The sequence below is a fragment of the Chenopodium album genome, chromosome 22, assembly GCF_948465745.1.
Source record: "Chenopodium album chromosome 22, dcCheAlbu1.1, whole genome shotgun sequence".
Classification (NCBI taxonomy): domain Eukaryota; kingdom Viridiplantae; phylum Streptophyta; class Magnoliopsida; order Caryophyllales; family Amaranthaceae; genus Chenopodium; species Chenopodium album.
The window spans coordinates 15,111,919-15,132,155 of NC_137855.1; the positions used below are offsets into that span (position 1 = coordinate 15,111,919).

The following is a 20,237-nucleotide window of genomic DNA, read 5'->3' on the forward strand; positions in this document are numbered from 1 at the left end:
TGACTTCTGATTTAATAATTCTTTTGGTAAACATTGTAGCAAGGTTAATAACTGAAAGCTCTGAAACACTCAAACAAATTACACTAGCAAAATTTGTTATTTAGCAACTCATATATGTTGCGCATGGACAAATTTAGTTGGATTGAAGCTCAACAGGAGCAACACACTAGAGATATATTTTGAACTTCAAATGTGGTTTCCCAATGTTCTTTTGTTATGTCTGATCTGTTGGTGATATACTGCAGTAGTGTCTATTTATGGCCAAACCCTTTAGGGGTAGTAGTTTTGCTGTGGATGGAGCAAAGTATCATCATTGTTATACTATCTAACTAATAGTACCTTAAAATTGATCTTTGAGCATTATACTTTGATTGGAGAATGGAGATGCTACAGAACTTGCAAATTCTTATAACCTCTTATTTGAAGAAGTTGATTAAAATTTTAGCATGTTATTTTTGTGAATGAATCCTTATTCTCCTTTGTGTAAACATATCAGGCAACACCGCATCACTATGCTATTGGGTTGAAGATATTAAACCAGCTTGTTTCTGAGATAAATCAGGTTTGTTGTTCGCATTGGTACATTCTTTAGAATTCTTAAATTTGACCTTTTTTTTATGAATTGACCATTTTTACCATTCCTCTTCACACTATACTATTTTTATGTGTCGACAAATCTTTACCATTCCCAAATTTATAGTATGATAATTCGTAAATGCCCGACATTCTAATTTTTATAAAACGTCGGAATGATAGAATCTTGTGAAGTATTTTTAAACCTTTAAGGTACACAGTTGTTGCACAATGTATCAACTCTCCGTTTGAGCCACATACATGTAATCATGTAATTTAAATCTTGGTCAATGTCTTCATCACTTTGTAAAACCAACCTAAAATAATTAACTCACTCAGATGTAGTCTTAGCAACTCCTAACCATCTAATGTTTCTACAACCTTGTTTGACTACTCTAATTATAATACTGAAATGGCACTCTATGTACTCTGCTTTGTTCGGTATGTTCTCATCCTTCTGAATGTGACTTAGTTTGGTTGTATCCCGCAGCCCTCCATTGCCCTAGACGGCTGGACCGACATTGAATTTCACACATATTAAATATCTTTGGTTGTACTAAAAAAATGTTTTCTACGGGGTTCCATAGAAAGTATTGCATTGCCTAGGTTAAGGCTGCTTACATTTGGACATTCCTAGTCCCTACCTATAGGTGGAATCTACATCTTTGTGGTGGTGATGGTGTATACTTTAGCAAATTTAAAAGTTTTCCCACTGTTTATCTGAAGCAATGAAGTTTGTTAAGATTGTCCTAAAGCTACATAAGATTTATGTGACTTGTGCATATTACTTGCCCTTATTAGTGGATTTTGTTTGAGCAGTTGGGCATTATAGTTGAATCTTGAAAGCATGGCTAATAATTCTAACTGTCATTAAATGTTGTCTTCTATGTGCAATATATAAAATCAATTGTTGCTAATTGTATGCTCGTTACATTTTGCATTAAATCAGTCTTTTTATTTTACTTTAATTTTTTTGGCTAACTTTTACCTGATTACATTGATGTTCATTTCTTTTGATTTGTAGCCTAATTCAGGGTTACCAGCAACTCATCATCGGAGGGTAGCATGCTCCTTCAGGGATCAATCACTTTTTCAAATTTTCCAAATTTCCCTAACATCCTTACAGCAACTTGCTAGTGATTGTAATATGTCTTATCATCTAGTCATATTTCTTTATTTTCTTGTTTTCTTTTTCAAATAGTCCTCTCATTGTAGAAATTTCGTCTTCAATATTAGTACAACTCAATGTTATTATTGCTGATTTCATAATTTTCTCTCACCACAATGATTTCTAATAAAACTTCATGTAGCGACAAGCAAGTTGCAAGAGCTGGCACTTTCACTTGCGCTGAAATGTTTATCTTTTGACTTTGTTGGCACAACTGTTGATGAGAGCTCTGAAGAGTTTGGTGCTGTCCAGGTCAGAATTCCCTTTTGTTTAAAATCTTGTTATAATACTGGTTTGATGCTTGAACAAAGACAATGTCCGTCATGTTTTTCTTTTTCTTTTTTTTTTTTCACTTTGAATGATGATCTCATTGCAGGTTCCATCTTCTTGGAAGCCTATTCTCGAAGATCCTTCAACACTTAAAATATTTTTTGACTACTACGCTATCACACAGCCCCCAATTTCAAAGGAGGTTTATGATACATTTATCATTTCAATTTTTATTTTGCTGTTGAACTTTTCTGTAGAAAGTTGGTTGTTGAACTCTTTGGCTCCGTATCTTTTAACCTATGTTACTCTAACTCTTTATTCAAACTCTTATCACCTTAAATCCTCATGTACCTGTGTCAACTTCTTGTGACACTGTGACATGGGTATTAATGAAACCTCATTTTAGACCATTAAATTGAGTTCAAATTTAACACATAGATAAGTATCTATGTCCAACATGAGTATGAAAGTCTTAGTAACATAGCATTTTTGTTTTCTAATTTTTCATGTACTGTTACGCTCTGTAACATCACCCTGTAGGCTTCAGTAGTTATTGTTATATATTACAGTAGCTCATTGGATGTTTTTTACTCTCTAGTTGACTATGGTCATTTTGAACTGATGATGTACTTCATTGAGAGCACAGTTACATAGAGATTACGCTGTGACGCCTTTGTTGGTCGCCAAAGCATAATGGTATTGGCGTATTGCAATTGGTATATAAAGGGACTCCATAGTCCATACCAATGGTCACATTGAAAATTGGAATTGTCTTTTCTTAATTACTGTAAATTAGCATTTCATGCGCATTAGTTGATAATGTATTGTTTTAGATAATGAACATCCAAGTGGGAGTGTTTGTGTCTGTTCATTATTATTTTGGTAGTTATCTTTGAACATATATCTCACTTTATTTGATGATTAATAATAAGACAGTTTTATATTCTTGTCTACATTTTGGTAGTTATCTTTGAACATATATATCACTTTATTTGATGATGAATAATAAGACAGGTTTATATTTCTGTCTTCATTTTACATAGTTTTCTCCCTTCTCTCTATGCTGTTTGATTATTATAAGTCATAGGTGTCTCTTAAGTCTCAATTTGTTGACCTGTTTTTAAATATTCTTTCTTATGTTCTCAGGCTCTCGAATGCTTAGTACGTTTGGCTTCTGTAAGGCGCTCAGTTTTCTCTGATAGTGTACGTTCCAAATATTTGGCCCATCTAATGACAGGAACTAAAGAAATCTTACAAAGTGGACAAGGTAATATTTGCTCATTCAATGTTTATTACGGAGTATATGGAAAAGTTTTTACAACCTGAAGACACTGAATTTTGTCTGAAGAAATAAAAAATTAATTATTAAAATGTTAAAAGTGCTTTTGGTGTTGCTCTTATTATGGCATGTGTATGGAGCTTCCTATGGGCAAGAAAAATGAAGATTGCTCATTTATTATGACTTTGAGAATAGTTATGTTACTGAAGCTGTAGGAATTTCTTTAACGCATATATTGAGTATATTATAGTTTTTCAAGCCCATCTGTAATTTTGTTAAGCGTTCCTCACTTCTATGAGGTGCACTCTAGGAGCACTTAGGTGTAGTTGGATCCCTATAGCCTTACGCTTTTTTTGGATAGCAAAGAAGGAAGGAAAAGAAGGGGAGGGAAAATGGAGGAAGGGAAGGGAAAAGAAAGGGAGGGGAGAGGTGAGCTCCATTTCCCCTCCAAATCTCATCAATTTTGGAGAGATTATGCTTATTAAAGAGAGAGGGAAAATAGATCCCTCCCTCTCCTTGCCCTTCCTTCCCCCAATCTTTTACCCAAACAAGAGAATTTGCCCCCCTCCATTTCTCTTCTCTTCTTTTCCTTTCATTTCTTCCTATCCAAACAAAGTGTTAGTGTCTTGAGCTTTATTATTTTATGCATTGAAGATGATAATTTCATGAAGAAAGAAAATTAGTTTTTCTGATATCTGTGGTATATATTACTATTTTATTAAATCAGCTTTGTTTTTACTTTGCTTAATTTATTGTTAATACTCGCTAATGGAACTGGGCTGTTTTATTACATCCGTTCCATCTATTGCCAGTGGCCTTTGAGGCTTTTCTCTTATTCAGTATGACTTTTGTGAATGTTTGTACAACCAGAATAGTAAATCTGAAGGGGTGGAGGGAGTAGCTGTTTTGGTTACCGATTGCCAGTTTTTCTAGGGAGGATGGTCTGGGTGGGTGTCATGGAGGCTGGCCAGTGTGGTGAATGTTCATGCAAGAAAGGGGTGGTAGTAACTTGTCATGGTGGAAGGGGGCAGTTGTCGATGGTCATGGAGGAAAAGGGTGGTCGATAGTCATGAAGGATGGTGGTGGTTGTTGGTTATGGAGATGAAGGGATGATTTAGAAAAAAAGTTGATTAGTCAATGGAATTTTAACAGAGTATGCTATACAAGGTCACAGAATATTGTTAAGCAAAAACTCAATGTCACCATGGGGAAAATAATTCACCATATAAAATTTTGCAAAACACAAGATCACCTTGTAGGGTTTCCCAATAATGTATCTTAAATATATATTGTCTTACTCATAACATAGATTCATCATGTTATCACTTGGGTTTTATGCTCTTTCTAAATAGTATTAGCTTTTACTTTATTTTTATGACTTTTGATGGCTTGGCTGTGATTGGCATTGTTTTTTGTATTTCATTTTTTCATTTTCTGTGAAAATTTTTACAGGTCTTGCGCAACATGATAACTACCATGAGTTTTGCCGTCTTCTTGGTCGTTTTAGAGTGAATTATCAGGTAAAAAATATGCTTATATATTTTTTCATTTGTATGTGATGCATTGATGCCCTTCTGAATGGAGTTAGTGACTGATTTTTCCCACTCATTTACTCAGTTGTTCCTCACTAAATGGATCTTTTGTTACAGATACATGTTAATTTATACTGCTTTATTACGAAGAATAAAAATTAGCAGCGGATGGAAATTAAAAACCTTGTTTTAAAACTTAAAAGCCAAATTCTGCTTCTTGAGTGATTCACCAAATCAAGTCTGGCACGTGAAGACATGGAAAATTCATGTAGAAGAGGAAAGTTAAATGTATTCTGATTCTTCAATAGTTAATCATAAAAAAAATAAAAATAATCTTGTTTGGAAGAGCATCCTTCTGATCAGAATCTTGTTTTGTTGTTAGCGATGCTCTAGTCTAGGATGATTATAGCTCTAGTTCTCTTACCTGAATATTGAAAATCCTAACGGTATGGGTATTATCTTCTAAGTGGAGATGGTCACAGGGAGGCTGAGACCTAAGAGTGATCCACTGCCTTTAAGGTCTCTTCTTCCCAAACATGTAACTGTAGAATCGTTGGAAAGTGGTTTCTGTAAATCAACTGGATAGATCATTTGTAGTCTATTTGTGGAATTTCTAGCAGTTTCTCGATTTGTTAGTATGGTGAATATTGGCAGAGGGCACTTGTTTTTTACCAGCATTGTTGTCATGAATCTCATGATCACCATAATTATGTTTTTCTAATGAACAAAGGCGGATGAGATGATTCTATATTTGTACTCAAAGAATGCTGCTGGCTTTCCTTTTGCTTCTTTTGCATTATTGTGGTCTGCAGTCACATGATTAATAACACAGTATGTTTTTCGTACTGCCAACTTGGTAATTCTATGTCTGTATTACAGTTGTCAGAACTTGTTAATTTGGAAGGTTACAGTGATTGGATACATCTCGTGGCTGAGTTCACATCAAAATCGTTACAATCCTGGCAGGTTAGTTTCGTGGATTCCTGTAAGATCCTTAGTCTGATCTATGTGGTTGAATCTCAAACACTTAATTTGTGTTAGAGGGACTATTGGCATGGGGTTTTTAGTGGATGGAAAGAGGAAAAATTGTAAGAGGGAAAATGTTGTGAGACTTGTGACACGGAGAGAAGAGGGCTGATGTACTGGAGGGAGAAAAAGCAAAAAGGGATTTTAATTTTTATGTTGGTCATTTAGTCATCCAAATATACTAATGTGGAACTTCATATTGGGGTGGAGATTTTAAAGTTTGTAATGTCTCAAAGTGTTATAAAGCAGCACTTATTTTGGATTAAAAAGCTCTTGCTTTAATGAAAATAATTCAATTGAAGGGTGTGCTGTCCTAACTTTATCTAATCCCTGTAGTTGAAAGAGCTGTCTTCTTTTTATCTGAGATCTTGCTGATATATTTTTACTCCTATCCTGTTTTGTATTGGAAAGTATTGTCTCCCAGTTAATTCATTGATAAATTTCTTTTACTGCTGATGCTTCACGAGTTGCCATGACCCTTATTGTTTACCTTGTGAATGGTGTACAAGTGGGCCAGCAGCAGCGTATACTATCTTCTGGGGCTGTGGTCGAGGCTGGTAACTTCTGTACCATATTTAAAAGGTGATGCACCAAGTTTGCTTGATGAGTTCGTGCCAAAGATCACTGAGGGTTTTATCACCTCCAGATTTGACTCTGTGCAGGTTTTGTCTGAAAATGTAACTTTTGCTAGTGTTATTTAGTTTCACTTTCTAATTCTGATATGAGAGTTCAATTGTCCTTTTCAATTTTTCTTTTTAGGCTGTGCTTCCTGATGACTTCTCTGAGAATCCCCTCGACAATGTTGAACTTCTTCAGGACCAGCTTGATTGTTTTCCTTATCTTTGCAGATTCCAGGTTGCTCCTTTTCCTTTGTGTTGATTTTCTTCTTAGAGTATGAATTATTGTTTGAAATGCTTGTACTTAATCATTAGTTGTTCCATGGATACATTTATAGGCAAATAGCAATAGACTACTAAAATCACTGTTATTTCTTGTTTTGGAACTGATTTTGTTTATTAACGTTATTTTGCAGTATGAACGCAGCAGCCTATATATAATTAATGTCATAGAGCCTATTCTGCAGAGTTATACGGTACTCTGAATTGATTTGTGAATGAGACTTCTGAGTTATTCATGTTGGCAGTGTTTTAAAAGTTATTTACTAGTATTATGTTACAGGAAAGAGCTCAAATGCCTACCAGTGATATCAAAGAGCTATCTATAATTGAAGCCAAACTTGCATGGATTGTTCATATTATTGCTGCTATTCTCAAAATCAAACAATGTACAGGCAGTAGGTATAACAGACAGTTCATGCCTGAATTCTTCTAAAATTATCCATGTTTTTTTTTGGGTGGAAAATAACTGTTCATTTTACTTTATTGCAGTACAGAGTCACAAGAGGTAATTGATGCTGAACTTTCAGCACGTGTTCTGCAGTTAGTGAAGATTGCAGACAGTGGATCACTCAGCAAGGTATCACAGCGATCTTTATTATAGTGCTTTTAGCAAAGATTGCAGGCACCCCAATTTGTTATGATCTAGTGTCCTTCTAGGCAAGTGTGGAATGTGGATGGTGCACTCTAGATGGTTAGATTTCTAGGCAACTGTGGAATGTGGATTGGTGCACTCTAGATGGTTAGATACTAGTAGCTGGAAGCATCAGTAACTTATGATCTGGTGCAAATATTACGGGACACGTGGGAATGTGGGATCCCTTGTGAATCAGTAATGACCACCCTGCAAGGCTAGATCCTCCCAAGGCTGATATTGATATAGTACTACAGTACTGTGGGAAAGGTGAGATAAACTCTAATGCAGGATAGTCTGAATGAGCTTAATCACAAATAAACATTGAAATCAAGTAAAAAGATGATGATAACAATGAGCTTTCAAGAAGTTCACACTCTGCTAAGAAAAACAGTACACAATCAATAAATTGCTAATATTCTCTTTTTCCTCTTTTGTTCTGTTCTGCTTTCACCGCTTGTCATTACAGCAATCTTCAAATCCCACTTACCCTGATTATATACTTACATGTTGCCACCTTACACATTCTAACAGCCTTCTGGACCCCATTATCCCCTTATTTCTTGGCCTGGCTTATGTCAACAAAAACTGGCTCTTTAGGTTGAACCATCACTAAAGGATTTCAAGAATTTCCATTTGTTGAAGGGCACGGGTGGGGGGTTGTGTTTAAATAAGCAGCACCTGCTGTGAAATTTTGGTATTGTAGTAAATAGGAAGTAGCTTTATTTTATTTTATTTGCTCTTGGATTCTGGTTGAGCCTTTTTTTTTTAATTTTTTTTTTATTTTAATTTCTCGTATTTTCTTAGTGTCATGCTTCATTTTCTGTAAGGGGTTATCTTGATAACATATGTATAGCAGTATAGTGTTTGACTCTTCTTCAATGAGGGATGATTCTTGGTCTTCTGTTGCTGTGACTTTGTTTGTTTGAAACTATTTCTTTTTAATACCATTTTTAATGAACCAGTTCTGAAAAGTCTGCAGATTGCATGTTTGAAATTTAATAACTTTGGAACATTGTTTTTAATTTTAACTTTTTAATCTTTTACTTTCACTGACTTTTTTTCCTCAGCCGTGTATTAAGGATGTTTTGTCCATCTAGTAGAATTCTCCGAATCCGTTTTTGGAACTTAGAATGTAAGAGAAATTCAAAAGTTATAACTCCTGTACGTTCGTAAGAAATTGAAAAGGCAGTTTCATTAGGGTAGTATACCAGCCACACCGACCTAATTCATGATGAGCCCACCAACTTCCTGGCAAGATGCCTACGGTTAAATAATGACTACTTTTCCCCTTTTCCTGCTCCCCTCCATCTTTTAAGAGGCAGGATTCAGACCAAATATTATTGTTCCATATTTTCCGCCTCCCATTGTTTCATCCTGTTTTTCAGCCGCACAAGTGTCACTGGTGGTTCAGTATTTTGGATTTTAACTTTATTACATCCTTGGCATTGTGACAAAATATATTGTACTCGTTGTTTTATCTTCTAAGTGCTATACTTCTCCAATTTGGAAACTTTATACTACTTTTAATTATCTCTCCTCCCTTGGTTTCTTACTCCCCTCTACTACAATTCTAATTATTTCTCTTCACTCATGATCCGCACTCCTACCCTCTTTATTATTTTTCTCTTCTCACATCTTGTATTTTAAATAAACTATTAGCCCACTATCTAGTTGCATGTTAGCTTTATAAACCTAAATAAAGCTCCCAAAGCCTTTTGTGTCCCTAGTGTAGCACAATAGTACTTTCTGAGACAGTGTAAAAGAATTTAATATTCATTATGTCTGCAAGCTGATGAAAAGGAACTTAGGTTTCTTTGCAGTCTTGCTACCTTGTTAACGACAGGGATTTAATAGCTGGAATTGATTTAGATTCCCAACACCGCCTTTGCAGAGGTTTAGTTTTCAACCTCATTTTTAGCAGGTTGCAGAATTTTTTGTTGGAAACTTGGTCCATTTTGTTAGATTTTTTATTGGTACATCTTTGAATGCGGGTGGGAAGGTTATTATTTCTTTTTTACTTTTATGTACATTAACAATTTAACTGCATATAAAAGTTGAGAGAATTTTTGAGTCCTCTTGTGACTATTTTTGGTTCTTTTCCTATTAATTTATTTTGCTTTTCAATGTAAAATAACCTTTAATTTTTTGCATGTTGAAGAGATATTCTGAAATTAGCAAGCAGAGGTTAGATCGTGCAATACTCATGTTTTTCCAGAATTTCCGAAAGTGTTATATTGGTGACCAGGCCATGCATTCGTCCAAGGTAACAAGATCATATAATATGATTACCACACAAAATTTATCTCTAAAGTTGTGCTTGAGACTCTTATCTTTGGGTGCAGCAGTTATATGCTCGATTATCGGAGCTTCTAGGGCTTAATGATCATTTAGTTTTACTAAACGTCATTGTGAGCAAGATTGCAACAAATTTAAAATGTTATACTGAGGTGGGTCTTGATTGCTTATTTATTCTCAGTAGATTTATGTATTTGTCTAACCTCTGCTTTTCTTCTTGTATGCAGAGTGAACAAGTTATTGATCATACATTGAGTCTATTCTTGGAGCTGGCTTCTGGGTAAGTATTTATGTTCACCTAGATTGCTTTACAGCTTATTGTATATGAAAAAACTAGAAACTGATGTAGCCTTTGGTTGTTTTGCAGTTATATGACTGGAAAGTTTCTTCTGAGGCTGGACACAGTCAAGTTCATTGTCGCAAACCACACGGTACTGTTTGTCTTATGTATTTGAATCTGTCATTTCGCTATTTTGTTAGCTGAGGAACTTAAGCTCTAAAGTGGTTTTGACTCTATTTGTGACCTTTTAATTTCAGAGGGACCACTTTCCATTTCTGGAAGAGCATAGGTGCTCTCGTAGCAGAACAACTTTTTATTATATAATTGGTTGGCTAATCTTTATGGAGGATAGCCCTGTAAAGTTCAAGTCCTCAATGGAGCCTCTTCTAAAGGTATTCCTCTATATTTGGTGAGAAAAGTGATAGAAGAAATGGACATAAGAATAGTTTTAGTCAAGCAGTTTATTTAAAAGTAGACATAAGGATGCTGAATATGATCATTCTTGTATATTGGCCCTGTTGTAGTTAAAGTAAAGTAATGTGTTAAGGGCGAAGTCCAGGAAATTTGTGATGGTATAGAGAAAGTTGACAAGGTTCTGTAGTCTGTTTTACACGTTTCTTTCTGATTGTTTACTCTATTTGACTTTTTCCACGCAAACGTACAATTTATAATAACAAAATCCATGTCATTTAACTTTTTACAAGTAAAATTATAAAAATTTATTACTTCCTCCGTTTTTCTTTAGTTGACAGTGATTGACACCATCTGACTTTTGTACTATTCACAAACTATACTTTGACTAACTTTTGTGATTTATAGCTACGATAAAGCATAGTCATGTGGGATCTTGTTTGAATTGTCCTAATGTATATTTTAATAATATCCTTTTATTTATTTATTTATTTAATAATTTTACAATGTTTATAATTAGAGATATTGATCGTTAAAATGATGCATTGGCAAGGGTCATAATAGAATGGTGTCAACAAAAACAAAACAGAGGTAGTATGATTGTTATTAAAGTTACATACTGATATGAATCCAACAAGATCCCACATTATGTTTTTCTTTAATATAAATCCTTGAAAAGACGATCAAAACGGTATGTATGTATAATGTCGAAATGAAAAGTGAGTTAAATTGAAATTTCAGAGGTTGTATGAAATTATTATTTAATTTTTGCAATATAAAATGTTTAGCTTACATCTTGTTGGCTCTAAATTGATTCATCTATTTATTTTTCTTGAACAAATGAGCATACTTCTACCATAAATGCTGTTGATTGATTCCTCTATCTTTTATCACTCTCCTTGTTGACAAACTTTGGATTTGTAACTACATTAATGACAATGGCTATGCTTTTGGGGTATGAAAAGGGCTGTGATGTAGACAAGATTCGAACCTAGGTCTTGGACACAACTTCCCAGAATATACCTACTAGGCTAGCTGACACCCACAATGATGAGGTTATGCAATTTGACTATAATGCCTATGTTTAAAGTCTTTAAGCATTTCACTTTCACTATCATTCCTCTCTCTCTACCATTCTCTCTCTTATTCACATCATCTATGTCATGACATTATATTTTTACATCAAACTTTATTCTGCTCACGAACAATTTCAAATTGCTAATCCTCCACTCTCCTACAAGAAATTTTCTTATTCTTTTTTCTATTGAAAATATGCCAGTAGTGGGGTCTGTTTAAATCTCTACAAAAAATTTGACTCTTGATTGCTTTTTCTTTAATTTTTATTTTTTTTTAACAATATCATTTTGGAGAAAATAGCTTTTTAGATTAGAACTAAAAAGTAATAGTAGTTGATTTTTGCAAAAATGGAGGCATAATATGTACCAATTACCATCTAATGGAATATATCAACCCATGAGATGATTTTATACATTGGTTTGGTGCCATGAAATGATTTTTTTTTTCCCTACTAAAATTCATGTCATGACGTAAAAAAAAAAAAAAAAAATAATTCATGGGTGGTGATGCTCATAGTAATCACTACCTTTGTCCACATATATTTTGTCCCAATATAATTTGTTTTGTTACCTTATACGGAAAATTCTCCTCACCCAATTTTATGTGATTTGGGCCCTAACATAACTACCTCACTCTCACTTTCTCTCTTCTTATAATATGTGATGTGGGTCCTTCACTATATCTTTCTCCATTATTCATGATCTTTAGGGTGAGCGGATAAGGTACCCTGTTTAAATAACCGGACCTGAAATTAGTTGGGATCGAGTTCTAAAATTTTGAATCGGTATGACCGGTTACTAAAATTTTGGAGTTAGGTTTGAACCGTTAGGTATTGGTTTTGGTTTCGGATACCTGGTTATATATACAATTGTTGTAAAACAAAACAAATTATAATATTTTTTTTCATCTATTTCATTTTTAAGCTTTTGATACTTATATTTGTTGCATGCATTAAGTTTGTTTGTTTGTCTGTTTTTTATTTATTTTTTTATTTTTAATTTATAATTTATTTAATTTACTTGGTTAGTGGGAAAGTTTGCATCTCACAACCAAGAGGTTGTGGGATTAAACTCCACTAGAGCCACTTTGGGGTGGGGATTCCGTTACTCTTCTCCCCCACTCCCAAAGTGCACGGGCCGGGAGGACCTATGAGAGGTTCCGACAGTAGGGCCCTTCTCCTTATTATCCCAAAATAAAGCTATTTTTTTTTAAAGCTTTAATTATTTACTAACTATATACATTCAACATGTAAGCCTTAATTATATACTAACTATATACATTCAACATGTTTGGTTTTTCCAATACATATATTTTTATGTGTCGGGTAACTGGGTAATCAATCAATTCCGGTTCCAAAAACTGAGAATGGGAATGGAAACTGGTTGTAACCAGTTCCTTAACACATTACCTGGTCCAATTTTGGTTACGAACCTTCTGGTTCCTAATCGACCGCGGTCCTAAAACCATCAATTTCTAATCGGTTCAATTCCAAGTGCCTAGAATTTTTGCTACCTCTAGTAATTTTCCACTATCTACCAAAGAGCCTACATTATACATATATAAATATATTCTTAATATGCGTGCCCAAGCCTTAGAGGGCAATGATTTGAAGACTGACGGAGTATATCATTGTACACTGTGGGTGATGTCAATTTAAAATATACTTCCTCCGTTCTTTTTTACTTCACTTGTTTCTTTTATCACGCTTGCCAATGCAAAACTTTAACAACCAATCACTTTAATTCCTTATAAGTAAAAAATTATAGAAATTATATATTATGATAGTACTTATTGAGATGCATCTAACAAGATTCGACATGAATATGTTTTTACTTACATGTAATTCACAAAAGATGGTCAAATGAAGGGTGGTGAATAGTGTAAAAGTCAAAGCGAGTCAAGTAAAAAAGAACGGAGGAAGTATTTTTTTAACCATGCAAATGTAAAATATTGTTGTATAGGTTTCAATGGATATTTTCAAAGTAGAATACAATGTATTTTTTTCAAAGTGTAACTTTTCTATATAATTATATTAATTACTCCGTAGTATGCATAAAAATTTAACCGTCAAGTTTGTGTACTGACAACTAAAGAAGTTAAAACTTTTTTGTGAAACAATGGTGGTGTATGTATGTCTTACGAATTGTGAGAGGGAAAAAAAATACGTAGACTAACTGTATCATAGAAATGTCTAATATGTAAGGAACGTGAGGCAGTGAAAGATATGTTAACATAACTGAATGTCATTGCACTAATGTTGTCCACATCAAGCTGTTTAATCTTTGTTAATACACCAAAAATCGTTACGCATAGGAATATGAAAAATATTTGTGTTGTATTGCTTTTTTAGAGTCCAAACTGTTGTTTTTAGCTGACCCATCTTTGGGATTAAGGCTTCGGTTTGTATTGCTTTACCAGTCAATAGCTGGAGAAAAGCAGACAGCTTGCTAAGTTTGTTTAATCTAGATATGATTGTGAAGACTATACAAACTGTAAAAATGGGTGTTTTGTGTCTTTGTAAAGTGGTTCTTTGGCCTGGAGAAATTTAGGATTTTATTATGGTAATGAGATATGACTTGTACTTTGTAGGTTTTTGTTTCGTTGGAGTCAACTCCAGATACAATGTTTCGAAGTGATAATGTTAAGTACTCATTAATTGGACTGATGAGAGATCTCAGGGGAATTGCGATGGCCACCAACAGGTATCTTTTTCTTTCAAAATATTGCTTATATGTGCTCCTAGTTTTGAGCTCGATTTATATGATAAATTTTGCTTTGTTAACTTTAGTCGAAGAACTTATGGGCTCTTGTTCGATTGGTTGTATCCTTCAAGGATGCCACTCCTCTTGAGAGGCATTTCACATTGGGCTGACACTCCTGAGGTATGATATCCTCATAGCCTGTTGAGGCATCTAGTATATAACTTATGGTAATGTAAAATAAAGGCTTTATGTTCTAATGTATAATCTGGAATTTTCTACTGTGAATGGATCTGCATTACTCTATGCTTTCGTGTTTTTCCTTGTTAACTTAGAAATAAATTTTGGGTAACTGTGATGCTGATCTGGATCATTTATTTTGATGCCTCATTGATAATTTATTATGAGAGTAATACTGAATTTGTATAAAATGTTTAACCTTTCTCAAATTATTTATCCTCCCAACAGTAATTTGACTTGCAGAGCTGCATGGTTGGGTAATAAGAATAATCTTCTCCTTGTTCTAGTGACTTTTCAGATCACTGCAAGGCTTCCATTTTTCATTAAGAATGCTTTTAGTGGTGACTGAGTGTTGGGCTAATCTTTGTGATTTCCTTGCAACCACGCATGTGTTTGTTGTCAAATTCTCTGTGTTTTCTGAACAAGAATTGCTGGACACTGGAAACTCCTGTTTTCTTAATACATAATAATCTTGTTGCTAAAAGAGTATACTTCAAAACATTTATTTATTAATCTAATTTTGTTTTTAGGATTATATCGAGATAAATTAGTCTCATTAAATCTAAAATCATGATTACATTTTACAGGTTACAACCCCATTATTGAAATTTATGGCTGAATTTGTACTGAACAAGGCCCAGCGTTTGACATTTGACTCTTCTTCTGCTAATGGAATACTACTTTTCCGGGAAGTAAGCAAATTAATAGTAGCATATGGCTCAAGGATATTATCCCTTCCTAATGCATCTGAAATCTATTCATTCAAGTACAAGGGCATATGGATTTGCTTAACTATACTGTCAAGAGGTGAGGGCATCTGTAATCTGCGTTTTAGCATTATTGTTGAAATTCACGTGCAGGAGATAAGAAATGTGTGTGTGTGTGTGGCATTTCATTCGTAGCCTACTATTCCTTGACTTGGTACTATAATAGTATATGATTTTTTTTAGTTATTACTTTAGGTCAACACTCGTTGCGTGAATTGGGATAGTGGTTATATTGCAAGTTGACCAATACACTAAAACCTAATGTGGATAATAAAAAAGTTTTAAAATGTGGGAAAATTACTTAAGAGGGTATAATTAATGATTATGTTAGCTTAGACATGAACATCAAAAGTACTTAAGGTCCTTAAGGAACATAAAAAGTACGCAAGATTGACTACTGTGTCAAAAGTAGATTATCGGAGATTGTATCCCGAAATTTCACTTTTCCAAAGTCCAGACACAGGACCCATGGGGTTGTGAAACATGGTTACTTGACTTTTAGGTTCTACAAGAGATATGACTCTAGAAATCGTAAACATGACCTAGAAGCCTAATCAATCCTACATGTCTCTAGGACTCCGATAACCTAAGTCAAAGGAAGGTGGATTTTTGTAATGCACAAAATATTTAAGGAAAAATTGTCAGAAACAGCCTTTTAAAAGCTCGTGTTTGTTGGAAACAACCTTGTAAAATATTTTTGGCAAGTTTAGACCTTAAACATTTTTTTTTTTTTTTTTGGTTCAAAGAAGACCTAAGCATACTTTTTAATGTTTACTCTTTGTTTTTCGGCGCTGACTGGAGCATGCTTGGCACTTGACCTTGTTTTTTCCTAATAAGACCACTTTTTCCCAATCTCAACCCCAATCACCACCACTATCACCAGTCCACCACCACACCACTACACCAAAAGTAATAAACAAGAATATCTCCATCTTATTCTCCATTTCAATCGTCAATCTTTGTTTCTTTCTCATCATATCCAATTTCTTCATCTCAATTTAGAAAAAATTCATAGCAACTCCCCTCGTTTGAGCGCCTAATTCACCGATCATCAAATTCCTTAGCTTCCATTTTCCTTTTCCCTCTACCCACCAACCTCCTCGTTACCATCATCTTCACACCTCTGATCTTGTTCTTCCTCATCCTTTTCCAAGTAACTCTTCCTCTTCTTCAGACCCCTAAAAGTCCTCAAACCCCCACCTTCATAATCACCCCCATTTGATACCCATTTTTGATATCCCGCTCAATCTTATCAAATACCCCAACCCTTTCTCTCCTCAATATCTCAAGACTCCTGAACCGAACTCCCCCTTCCTTATGAACTTGCCCTCATTGTTCTTCAATTACATCAACTGAAAAAATTTAGAGAAAAAATCCTACTTTTCAACAACCCAATATCATAATAATCAGAAATCTAAAGAAGGAAAAACACATTACCTTGGTCGAAAAATGATAAATTGATTCGTTCAAGACTTGAATTGCATAATTTAATAGCTTTTGGGAGTAATTGAGCCTTCAAATTTGAACGAAGGGAAGATCGATAAGGAGGAAGTGAGAGAGCATGGGTCTTTTGTGGGGGAGTTTGGAGGGAAAATGGGTGTAATTAGGAAATAAATAAGATCACATGCCAAGCATGCTCTAGTCAACACTTGAAAAGAGAGAGTCAACATCGGAAAGTTGGCTAAGGTCTTCTTTGACAAAAAAAACTTTTTTTTAAGGTCTGAACTTGCCAAAATAAATTTTATAAGGTTGTTTTCTGACAAAGGAGAGCTTATGAAAGCTTGTTTCTGACAATGGTTCCAATTATAAATTCTGGCAAAAACACAGGGAAATTTTCCAGTGCCAAAGCCCATCAGTTCTGACAAATTTCTAAGACTTGGACAACCTAAGTCAATGATAGGTGGATTTTCTTATGCATAAACTAATAAATCCCTATTTCAGTGTCTTTTCAGGCACAAAACACAAAGAATATGCCCAGTCTCCATGCTGGGTTGTCAAATTTGCAGTTTGTCCTATCATTTAATCTATTAATGCCTTTGGCTGTACTCATTCAAAATTTTGCAAAAAGTGCTTGTATAAGGAATTAAGGAGTAAAAAAGATAGATAAATCCCCAACCTGGCAAACCGTATCCTCTAACATCTACAATCCAGAAAGGGCATGCCTCTAAGGCTCTAACCAACCTTTTAGTGAGCTCGTTCAATATTCAGAGGACTTCATCCGAATTGTAGATTCCCAAAAAGAAAACAGGAAAAAAACCTTTTCTTAGTACACTTAAGGAAATCAGATCTTTTTCGTAATGCCACTTTTAAGTTTTAACTAAGCTAGAAATTTTTTGCGACATGCATTTGTATGGACTATAACTGTAAGTCCATGCACGGGATCTGGAAGTCTGAGTACCCTAAAGCCTTGAGGATATCATAGCTGTTCTAATCACTTGATATAAAAGAGGAGGTAGACATAAATTCCAGAACTGCGATAAATTCTTCCCTAGAGATTTTTTTCATGCTAGAGTTTTACTTTAGGCCTATGCACAGTTTAATTGTACAAGATGGTCTCTCACTTGTAAAGTGATAAATAGCACTGGAATTGAATAGGATAAAGCCTTCCCAATGCTATTCCTCTCAAAAACTCTCTCTCACACAATCCCTAGACTATTGTCGCCGATTTCTGAATGGGACCCAGACGTGGGTAAGAGGAAAATCAGGGTCGGTCAGGATGCTCACCCACTTTGGAACAAACACTCTTGGAGAAGGATGCAGAATGACCTTAGACATATCACCATAATGATCTAAGGGTAGTGAAAACTATTGACCTTCTGAAGTTTATTTGAGACCCAAAAAAAAAAAAAAAAAAAAAAAAAAAAAAAAAAAAAAAAAATATTTGTTGCCTCTGATTTGCTTATGAGAAGCAGACATCATGTCTCGAATGCTTAAACCTCCCGACACATCCTGCATCCTCTGCAAAAAGTTAATACAACAGTATACAGGAAAATAGAGGCTCAAACATCTGATAGCCTAAGAACAGGTTCAATTGATGGCCATTCACCACAGAAAGCATGCTGAAATCAACCATGCATGCATTGTTTCCACTTGTTATGAGCCCATCAACCCTTCAGGCAACATTAACTTTCTCAACATACTTTCAATTCTTAGTTATGTAGATGTCTTACAGTATTTGCTACATGGATGCATGTCTAGGTGTTGGAGGCATTTATTGTCTATAAATTTTTCATATATCTTCCCTAAATTGCAGCATCGAGTGTCTTTACTCCATATACAACTCTTAGTATCTGATGTTTATTATTTTACGTGGAAATTTCTTTGTGACACAAGGTCATCACAATTTCTCTCCATCGAGTGATTATTAACATTATCATTTGACATTGATAACCTCTTACTATTCTGTCATTGTGTGTGTGTGTTTCTGATGGATGGTTTTACATCGAACCTATGTGACTCTTTAATAATGTATATGCCTCGCTTTTCTTTCTTTCTTTTTTTATTCCCTGTTATCTCCCTTTTATGTTTTTGTAGTTCTTCCATAAAAAAAAAAAAAAAAAAAAAAAAAAAAAAAGTGTATGTAGCTCTGTTCAATTATATATTTTTGAAAAATTTGTTATTGTTTTGGAACAATGACATGTATTCTAGATGTGCTTGCTGATTGTCCCTGTCACACTTAGTGAACTATTTATATTAATTTTAAATATGGACTATATCATGTTATTCTAATTAATTAGACCCTTCATCCCTAAGAATGAGCTCCTTTCTTTTGATAGTGTATACTTTGATTGTCTTTTTAATTACACAATGCATATTGTTACAATTGTAAATCATTACTATTTGTATTGGTAAATTCCTAACTAATACTTTCTCCGTTCCCCTAATATTGCAACATGGGGAAGGGGCACGAAATTTAAGAAGAGGAGAGAGATAGAGAGGAATAAAGATAGAGACCCATGAGATGAGGTTAGAGAAAGTGAGACAACATGTGCAAATAGGGAAATGTTGCAAAATTTTTGAAACTTCCTAAAATGATAATTGTTGCAATATTTGTGCAATGGGGGAAGTAATGGCTTAAAATCAAATAAGATGGTCAATATAAGAACAAGGCAGCATTATCTTCCCTAATTTCTGTAAAAAGAATATTTAAGAAAAATCGTGGCACTTTGCATTGGTGGCGATTGTCAAATTAAATTTTTTGGGCACTCTATGAATATCAGTAAACAGTGATTTTAATCTAGAAAAGAGAAAGAGGAAATTAACAACTATACTACTTATTTATTTTTTCTGAATGATATAACTTTTCTAATGGGCTATGTGAAAATTCTTTGGGCATGTTCATGTCTTGATTAATGCTGTTAATTCTTTTTTCACTGTAGCTCTTGGTGGAAACTATGTCAATTTTGGTGTATTTGAACTTTATGGCGATAGAGCTCTTGCTGATGCCCTTGACATGGCTCTGAAGATGACATTATCAATCCCTTTGGGAGACATCTTGGTGTTTCGTAAGGTATGTGATGCTCTACATAATTACGTTGCTGTTACTTCTATATTGAATTCCATTGTTCTGGTCTATCTACAATAATAGCTACTGTGAACATAATGGGTAAATAGTACAAACCTGTAACATAAGGAAGATATACTATAGGGAGTTCTGTGAACTAGCTCAACCAGTTCTATCAAATTTTATCAGAAAACTTCCCTCTTAACCTCCGTTTATAGTCGAAAAGAAGAAAATTTAGGTTTTTAAACGGATTATCTTTTTATGTTGATGGATCGTGCTGCTATTATTTCCAGTCCTCTATGTAAATAACCCTCTTGTCGATGACTACACGGAATAATCAAATTTGGTTCATGTAGCTGAACCCACTTTTGGGATTAAGGCTTTGATTGATATGTAAATAACCCTCTTGAATCTCAGCCAAAGCCATCTTCATCATCTAAAGTACACCTATAAATTTTGCTTGGATGTGTAATAAAAATGGTTCTAGACTCTTATAGTACCTTGCTGTCCTAAATTGAACTGTTGAACCAAAACTGAAAATTTGTAATAGAAGAGCCCTACTTAATTCAACTGATTCTTTTTA

The 20,237-nt window shown here is 34.3% G+C and overlaps 1 protein-coding gene across 3 annotated transcripts in view; it reads left to right on the top strand.

Annotated features, from left to right (window-relative positions):
- LOC145603520 (uncharacterized) overlaps positions 1-20,237 on the top strand; it is a 33,224-nt gene that overhangs the window by 5,269 nt on the left and 7,718 nt on the right. For 2 of the 3 annotated variants that reach the window (XM_081659438.1, XM_081659439.1), the window contains exons 4-24: positions 497-562; positions 1,598-1,715; positions 1,884-1,993; positions 2,118-2,213; positions 3,158-3,278; positions 4,743-4,810; positions 5,702-5,788; positions 6,358-6,510; positions 6,608-6,703; positions 6,882-6,941; positions 7,028-7,146; positions 7,237-7,324; positions 9,540-9,644; positions 9,724-9,828; positions 9,904-9,956; positions 10,044-10,107; positions 10,214-10,348; positions 14,034-14,146; positions 14,233-14,326; positions 14,971-15,190; positions 19,530-19,660. In XM_081659438.1, coding sequence (XP_081515564.1) covers positions 497-562; positions 1,598-1,715; positions 1,884-1,993; positions 2,118-2,213; positions 3,158-3,278; positions 4,743-4,810; positions 5,702-5,788; positions 6,358-6,510; positions 6,608-6,703; positions 6,882-6,941; positions 7,028-7,146; positions 7,237-7,324; positions 9,540-9,644; positions 9,724-9,828; positions 9,904-9,956; positions 10,044-10,107; positions 10,214-10,348; positions 14,034-14,146; positions 14,233-14,326; positions 14,971-15,190; positions 19,530-19,660 — 2,202 coding nt within the window. The remainder of the gene's footprint in view (positions 1-496; positions 563-1,597; positions 1,716-1,883; positions 1,994-2,117; positions 2,214-3,157; positions 3,279-4,742; positions 4,811-5,701; positions 5,789-6,357; positions 6,511-6,607; positions 6,704-6,881; positions 6,942-7,027; positions 7,147-7,236; positions 7,325-9,539; positions 9,645-9,723; positions 9,829-9,903; positions 9,957-10,043; positions 10,108-10,213; positions 10,349-14,033; positions 14,147-14,232; positions 14,327-14,970; positions 15,191-19,529; positions 19,661-20,237) is intronic. The other variant, XM_081659440.1, reaches the window with a different exon arrangement.